Genomic DNA, 9,036 nt, shown 5'->3' on the forward strand with positions numbered 1-9,036 from the left:
AATTATTTATTTTTAAATTTTTGAGTATTATTATATATATTTTTTTCAATGTTCCATACTCTCTCCGGGTGGGACATCCAACAATTGGATTGAATTAATACTTTGCTTGTCTCGTGTGGCTCAGTTGGTAGAGTATGGTGTTTGCAACGCCAGGGTTGTGGGTTGGATTCCCACGGGGGGCCAGTACGGAAAAAAAAAAAAAAAAATGTATGAAATGTATGCATTCACTACTTTAAGTCGCTCTGGATAAGAGCGTCTACTAAATTACTAAAATGTCAAATGTAAATAGTAGATCAATTGGAGACATCGTTGTCCACAAGAGGGTGGTATAACCCCAGCCGTTCTTCTGTCTGAAAAACTACAGCCTGCCCCTTTAAACAAACTCTAAACAGGAAGCACTTTAGCTAGCGCTTAGCGGCTGAACACACAAGCAAGAGCAATAACGTTACATACGTGAAATGGCGTTTGTTTTTATTTTGGGAACAGTTCAGTGAGGTACATATCCACTTAAGAAGAAAATACAGTAAATACAGTCTTGGGAGAATCCCATCAAAACTATCTAACTAATGTTAAAAGCAAGTTTCCCCCCTTGTTAACGTTATTGAAGAGCTGTATGCTAACGTTAGCCATTTTCTTTGTTAATTGGCTGGCTGGCTGGCTAGCAAGCTGAAATGTGTACCAGGCTACATGTAAATGTCCTCTTTCTTTGTAAGCCTGTGTGTCTAGCTAACTATTGATGTAACTAGGTATTTAGCTAACTAACGAGCTGATTACTAGCGATGCAAACAGACACCCTGTGTGCAGGTGAGGTGTACACAGTTACGTTACTACGCAACAGGACACCGGCTAGCAAGTGAACTTACCTACCTAGCTAGCTAGCTAGCTAACTAAACTCATTCAATATCTTTTGACTTTTTTGATTTAATGCTGCAGAAACCTGACAACCAACTTATTTTCTAGCCAAGATGCTTGTAATAGTATAAAAGAGCGGTGTGTCTTGATGCTGTGGTAAGCTAGGCTGGTGATGTTAGCTAGCTATTTCACTTGACTTGCTAATTAGCTTAACGTTAGCTAAAGTGACGTTATTCCCCCGTTTTTATTTTTTTTATCTTACTTAGATAATGTCTCTAGTCTGTACCATTCTGATTTGTTAATTTGTGGAAGTTGAATTGAATGTTTCTGAATGCTGACCACAACAATAATATCTGCAGTACATCTCTTTTCTGACCGGGGTCGAATGAACATCCATGGTCTGTGGGGAAGGAGCAGCCGTTGAGGTGCCAACGCCACGTTTGCGAGTTACCGGCCAAATCCTCATTATCATTGACGTCCTACTGTGGAACTAATTGTCTCTATTTTCTATTTGAGACGAGTCTGATAGAAGAACAAGAACATCCACAGACAAACCGGTATGTTATATGGTACCCTAAACAACTTCATAAAACAAAGCTGAAGTTGATAGCTAATATAAATGGTCAGATATACAATACCAGTCAAATGTTTTGGACACCTACTCATTCCAGGGTTTTTCTTTTTTACTATTTTCTACATTGTAGAGTAATAGTGAAGACATCAAAACTATGAAATAACACAAATGGAATCATGTAGTAACCAAAAAAGTGTTAAACAAATCAAAATATATTTGAGATTATTCAAAGAAGCCACCCTTTGCCTTGATGACAGCTTTGCACACTCTTGGCGTTCTCTCAACCAGCTTCACGAGGTAGTCACCTGGAATGCATTTCAATTAACAGGTGTGCCTGTGGAATTTCTTTCCTCCTCAATGCGTTCCAGCCAATAAGTTGTGTTGTGACAACGTAGAGGTGGTATACAGAAGATAGCCCAATTTGGTAAAAGACCAAGTCAATTTTATGGCAAGAACATCTCAAATAAGAAAAGAGAAACGACAGTCCATCATTACTTTAAGACATGAAGGTCAGTCAACCCTGAAAATGTATTTGAACGTTTCTACAAGTGCAGTGGCAAAAACCATTAAGTTACCATTATGAAACTGGCTCTCATGAGGACCGCCACAGGAAAGGAAGACCTAGAGTTACCTCTGCTGCAGAGGATAAGTTCATTAGAGTTACCAGCCTCAGATTGCAGCCCAAATAAATGATTCGCAGAGTTCAAGTAACAGACACATCTCAACATCAACTGTTCAGAGGAGATTGCGTGAATCAGGCCTTCATGATCAAACTGCTGCAAAGAAACCGCTACTAAAGGACACCAATAAGAAGACCACACTTGGGCCAAGAAACATGAGCAATGGACCTTAGACCTGTGGAAATCTGTCCTTTGGTCCAAATTTGAGATTTTTGGTTACGCATGTGTGGTTCCCACCGTGAAGCATGGAGGAGGTGGTGTGGTGTGGGGGTGCTTTGCTGGTGACACTGTCAGTGATTTATTTAGAATTCAAGGGACATTTAACCAGCATGGCTACCACAGCATTCTGCAGTGATAGGCCATCCCATCTGGTTTGCACTTAGTGGAACTATCATTTGTTTTTCAACAGGACAATGACCCAAAACACCTCCAGGCTGTGTAACAGCTATTTAACCAAGAAGGGGAGTTATGGAGTGCTGCATCAGATGACCTGGCCTCCACAATCACCCGACCTCAACCCATGAGATGGTTTGGGATGAGTTGACCTGCAGAGTGAAGGAAAAGCAGCCAACAAGTGCTCAGCATATGTGGGAACTCTTTCAAGACGGTTGGAAAAGAATTCCAGGTGAACCTGGTTGAGAGAATGCCAAGAGTGCAAAGCTGTCAAGGCAAAGGGTGGCTACTTTGAAGAATCTAGAATATATTTAGATGTAACACTTTTTTGGGTGATAACATGATTCCATGTCTGTTATTTCACAGTTTTGATGTCATCACTATTATTCTACAATGTAGAAAATTGTTAAAAAAAAATAAAAACCCTGGAATGAGTATATACAGTTGAAGTCGGAAGTTTACATACACTTAGGTTGGAGTCATTAACTCGTTTTTCAACCACTTCACAAATTTCTTGTTAACAAGTCGGTTAGGACATCTACTTTGTGCATGACACAAGTCATTTTTCCAACAATTGTTTACAGATTATTTCACTTAGAATTCACTGTATCACAATTCCAGTGGGTCAGAAGTTTACATACACTAAGTTGACTGTGCCTTTAAACAGCTTGGAAAATTCCAGAAAATAATGTCATGGCTTTAGAAGCTTCTGATAGGCTAATTTACATCATTTGAGTCAATTGGAGGTGTACTTGTGGATGTATTTCAAGGCCTACCTTCAAACTCAGTGCCTCTTTGCTTGACATGGGGGGGAGAAAAAAAAAATCAGCCAAGACCTCAGGAAAAAATTGTAGACCTCCACAAGTCTGGTTCATCCTTGGGAGCAATTTCCAAACGCCTGAAAGTACCACGTTCATCTGTACAAACAATAGTACGCAAGTATAAACACCATGGGACCACACAGCCGTCATACCGCTCAGGAGGAGACGCGTTCTGTCTCCTAGAGATGAACATACTTTGGTGCGAAAAGTGCAAATAAATCCCAGAACAACAGCAAAGAACCTTGTGAAGATGCTGGAGGAAACGGGTACAAAAGTATCTATATCCACAGTAAAACAAGTCCTATATCAACATGACCTGAAAGGCCGCTCAGCAAGGAAGAAGCCACTGCTCCAAAACCACCATAAAAAGCCAGACTACGGTTTGCAACTGCACATGGGGGCAAAGATCGTACTTTTTGGAGAAATGTCCTCTGGTCTGATGAAACAAAAATATAACTGTTTGGCCATAATGACCATCGTTATGTTTAGAGAAAAAAGGGGGAAACTGCAAGCCGAAGAACACCATCCCAACCGTGAAGCACGGGGGTGGCAGCATCATGTTGTGGGGGTGCTTTGCTGCAGGAGGGACTGGTGCACTTCACAAAATAGATGGCATCATGAGGAGGAAAATGATGTGGATATATTGAAGCAACATCTCAAGACATCAGTCAGGAAGTTAAAGCTTGGTCGCAAATGGGTCTTCCAAATGGACAATGACCCCAAACATACTTCCAAAGTTGTGGCAAAATGGCTTAAGGACAACAAACTCAATGTATTGGAGTGGCCATCACAAGGCCCTGACCTCAATCCTATGGAACATTTCTGGGCCAAACTGAAAAAGCGTTTGTGAGCAAGGAGGCCTACAAACCTGACTCAGTTACACCAGCTCTGTCAGGAGTAATGGGCCAAAATTCACCTGACTTATTGTGGGAAGCTTGTGGAAGGCTACCTGAAACGTTTGACCCAAGTTAAACATTTTAAAGGCAATGCTACCAAATACTAAGTGAGTGTATGTAAACTTCTAACCCACTGGGAATGTGATGAAAGAAATAAAAGCTGAGATAAATCATTCTCTTTACTATTATTCTGACGTTTCACATTCTTAAAATAAAGTGGTGATCCTAACTGACCTAAGACAGGGAATTTTTACTAGGATTAAATGTTAGGAATTGTGTGAAACTGAGTTTAAATGTATTTGGCTAAGGTATATGTAAACTTCCGACTTCAATTGTACATGTATCAAGCCTTTCAGTGTAGAAGTGCTGATCTAGGATCAGGTCCCCACCTGTCCATGTAATCTGATTCATTATAATCTAGGATCAGGTCCACCTGTCCATGTAATCTGATTCATTATAATCTAGGATCAGGTCCCCCCTGTCCATGTAATCTGATTCATTATAATCTAGGATCAGGTCCCCCCCTGTCCATGTAATCTGATTCATTATAATCTAGGATCAGGTCCCCCCCTGTCCATGTAATCTGATTCATTATAATCTAGGATCAGGTCCCCCCCGTCCATGTAATCTGATTCATTATAATCTAGGATCAGGTCACCCCCCCCGTCCATGTAATCTGATTCATTATAATCTAGGATCAGGTCCCCACCTGTCCATGTAATCTGATTCATTATAATCTAGGATCAGGTCCACCTGTCCATGTAATCTGATTCATTATAATCTAGGATCAGGTCCCCCTCTGTCCATGTAATCTGATTCATTATAATCTAGGATCAGGCCCCCCCTGTCCATGTAATCTGATTCATTATAATCTAGGATCAGGTCACCCCCCCTGTCCATGTAATCTGATTCATTATAATCTAGGATCAGGTCACCCCCCCTGTCCATGTAATCTGATTCATTATAATCTAGGATCAGGTCCCCCCCTCCGTCCATGTAATCTGATTCATTATAATCTAGGATCAGGTCCCCCTCTGTCCATGTAATCTGATTCATTATAATCTAGGATCAGGTCCCCCTCTGTCCATGTAATCTGATTCATTATAATCTAGGATCAGGTCCACCTGTCCATGTAATCTGATTCATTATAATCTAGGATCAGGTCCCCCCGTCCATGTAATCTGATTCATTATAATCTAGGATCAGGTCCCCCCCCCCCCCCCCCCCCATCCATGTAATCTGATTCATTATAATCTAGGATCAGGTCGTCGTCCCCCCCCCCCCCCCGTCCATGTAATCTGATTCATTATAATCTAGGATCAGGTAATCTGATTCATTATAATCTAGGATCAGGTCCCCCCCTGTCCATGTAATCTGATTCATTATAATCTAGGATCAGGTCCCCCCTCCGTCCATGTAATCTGATTCATTATAATCTAGGATCAGGTCCCCCCCTGTCCATGTAATCCCCCCGTCCATGTAATCTGATTCATTATAATCTAGGATCAGGTCACCCCCCCTGTCCATGTAATCTGATTCATTATAATCTAGGATCAGGTCCCCCCCTCCGTCCATGTAATCTGATTCATTATAATCTAGGATCAGGTCCCCCCCCTGTCCATGTAATCTGATTCATTATAATCTAGGATCAGGTCCCCCCCCTGTCCATGTAATCTGATTCATTATAATCTAGGATCAGGTCCCCCCCTCCGTCCATGTAATCTGATTCATTATAATCTAGGATCAGGTCCACCTGTCCATGTAATCTGATTCATTATAATCTAGGATCAGGTCCACCTGTCCATGTAATCTGATTCATTATAATCTAGGATCAGGTCCCCCTCCGTCCATGTAATCTGATTCATTATAATCTAGGATCAGGTCCCCCCTCCGTCCATGTAATCTGATTCATTATGATCTAAAATATAAAACTGATCTTAGCCCAGAACTCCTACTCTGAGATGCTGTGATATCAAATGGCTATTGGTGAAGAAGGTAAAGGCTTCATTCATTTAGCTAGCGGAATGAGATATCTAATACTAGAGATGTCTGTCTCTGTGATTTCTAGTGTTCGCATCCAGGCGGTTGCCATGCACCTGTAATCCGCTTCCTGTCAGCCACCCAGGCCCAGCCACCCAGGCCCAGCCACCCAGGCCCAGCCACCCAGGCCCAGCCACTGCGCTCCGGTCCAGTGGGTCCCCATGGAGCCCAGTAATGACGTGGCGTTGGATATCATTATCACCAACGTGGTGGCCGTATTCAGGACACGCTGTCATCTCAACCTGCGCACCATCGCTCTGGAGGGGGTCAACGTAATCTATAAACCTGAATATGGGGTAAGGACAGATACATAAATGGGTGGACTGGCGGCCATTTTGAGTGTACACATAAGAGCTAAGTAAAATAAGACTACAGGATTCTAATATCCCGTAACTCTTTGCAGCAATGGAACCAGCTTTGCTCGTTAGCGACGGCGCTAGCGCTTGTCATGAATTTGTTTATTTTCAAACACTTCCGCATGGAATTATTAGTGTCTTAACCTGCATTTTTTTTTTTTTTAAACATAGCTTATGAGTAAAGCAGGAAGTAAAATCAGAAAGTGTACCCCTTCAATCTTTTTCTGTAATTTGTTGAATCAACTCAACTGACTTTACAATAAATGCAATCCATTGCACGAGCCACATCATTTGAATGAAAATTCTACATTACCATGGAAATTATTGCACCACAATACCAGCCAGCCATTGTGAGTGTACCCATGAGTTAACCAGTCAAATTGCTATGGGTTATAGGTTCCAAGCCTGTTCTATTTCTATGGTGAGGACACCACCTGTCTGTGACCTGTAATGTTTTTTCACCTTTCAACTCAGTTGGCCAGAGAATTGGCTTTTCCAGTATTCCTCTCCAAGGTTTCTAGAGTTTTGTGATCTCAAGGGAACCCGGGGCGTTTTTGCTTTGAGGGAACCCGGGGCGTTTTTGCCATGAGGGAACCCGGGGCGTTTTTGCCATGAGGGAACCCGGGGCGTTTTTGCCATGAGGGAACCCGGGGCGTTTTTGCCATGAGGGAACCCGGGGCGTTTTTGCCATGAGGGAACCCGGGGCGTTTTTGCCATGAGGGAACCCGGGGCGTTTTTGCCATGAGGGAACCCGGGGCGTTTTTGCCATGAGGGAACCCGGGGCGTTTTTGCCTTGAGGGAACCCGGGGCGTTTTTGCCATGAGGGAACCCGGGCCGTGTACAGTCTGATCAACTCTCAACAGGTGCCCTAGGCTTAATGGATCTACACACTGTGTTACACTCTGCTTTAGTTCTACGCACTTTTGTGCAGATACATTTTTGGACCGGGCCGTATACGACTCGTGGAGTATGTAGTAGAGGTCGACCGATTATGATTTTTCAACGCCGATGCCGATTAATCGGCCGATTATTATTATTTTTTAAATTATTATTATTATTCATTATTTTTTTTACATTTTATTTATTTATTTGTAATAATGACAATTACAACAATACTGAATGAACACTTATTTTAACTAATATAATACATCAATAAAATCAATTTGGCCTCAAATAAATAATGAAACATGTTCAATTTGATTTAAATAATGCAAAAACAAAGTGTTGGAGAAGAAAATAAAAGTGCAAAATGTGCCATGTAAAAAAGCTAACGTTTAAGTTCCTCGCTCAGAACATGAGAACATATGAAAGCTGGTGGTTCCTTTTAACATGAGTCTCCAATATTCCCAGGTAAGAAGTTTTAGGTTGTAGTTATTATAGGACAATTTCTCTCTATACCATTTGTATTTCATATACCTTTGACTATTGGATGTTCTTATAGGCACTATAGTATTGCCAGTGTAACAGTATAGCTTCCGTCCCTCTCCTCGCTCCTACCTGGGCTTGAACCAGGAACACATCGACAACAGCCACCCTCGAAGCAGCGTTACCCATGTAGAGCAAGGGGAACAACTACCCCAAGTCTCAGAGCGAGTGACGTTTGAAACGCTATTAGCGCGCACCCCGCTAACTAGCTAGCCATTTCACATCGGTTACACCAGCCTAATCTCGGGAGTTGATAGGCTTGAAGTCATAAACAGCGCAATGCATTGCGAAGGGCTGCTGGCAAAACGCACGAAAGTGCTATTTTGAATGAATGCTTACGAGCCTGCTGCTGCCTACCACCGCTCAGTCAGACTGCTCTATCAAATCATAGACTTAATTATAACATAATAACACACAGAAACACGAGCCTTAGGTCATTAAAATGGTCGAAAACAAAACGTCATTCCTGTTACATTGCACAACCTTCAGTGTTATGTCATAATTACGTAAAATTCTGACAAATTACCCAAAGTGTTGCATATACCCTGACTGCGTGCAATGAATGCAAAATGACGCAATTTCACCTGGTTAATATTGCCTGCTAACCTGGATTTCATTTAGCTAAATATGCAGGTTTAAAAATATATACTTCTGTGTATTGATTTTAAGAAAGGCGTTGATGTTTATGGTTAGGTACAGTCGTGCAACGATTGGGCTTTTTTAGCAAAATGCGCTTTTGTTAAATCATCCCCCGTTTGGCGAAGTCGGCTGTCTTTGTTAGGATGAAATAGTCTTCACAGTTCGCAACGAGCCAGGCGGCCCAAACTGCTGCATATACCCTGACTCTGTTTGCAAGAGAAGTGACACATTTTCCCTAGTTAAATGAAATTCATGTTAGCAGGCAATATTAACTAAATATGCAGGTTTAAAAAATATATACTTGTGTATTGATTAGTCCTATCCTGTGTGTGTGTGTGTGTGTGTGTGTGTGTGTGTGTG

The 9,036-nt window shown here is 41.8% G+C and overlaps 1 protein-coding gene across 5 annotated transcripts in view; it reads left to right on the plus strand.

Annotated features, from left to right (window-relative positions):
* Positions 1-382: 382 nt before the first annotated feature.
* Positions 383-9,036, plus strand: part of tbpl1 (TBP-like 1) — a 20,854-nt gene continuing 12,200 nt past the window's right edge. The window contains exons 1-3 of one of the 5 annotated variants that reach the window (XM_045721196.2): positions 383-495; positions 1,212-1,409; positions 6,285-6,552. In XM_045721196.2, coding sequence (XP_045577152.1) covers positions 6,418-6,552 — 135 coding nt within the window. In that variant the 5' untranslated portion in view covers positions 383-495; positions 1,212-1,409; positions 6,285-6,417. Of the gene's footprint in view, positions 524-1,211; positions 1,410-2,523; positions 2,732-6,284; positions 6,553-9,036 lie in introns of those variants that run through there. The other 4 variants (XM_045721199.2, XM_045721200.2, XM_045721197.2 and 1 more) reach the window with 4 other exon arrangements.

Source organism: Salmo salar, chromosome 06, assembly GCF_965601325.2.
Source record: "Salmo salar chromosome 06, fSalSal1, whole genome shotgun sequence".
NCBI lineage: Eukaryota > Metazoa > Chordata > Actinopteri > Salmoniformes > Salmonidae > Salmo > Salmo salar.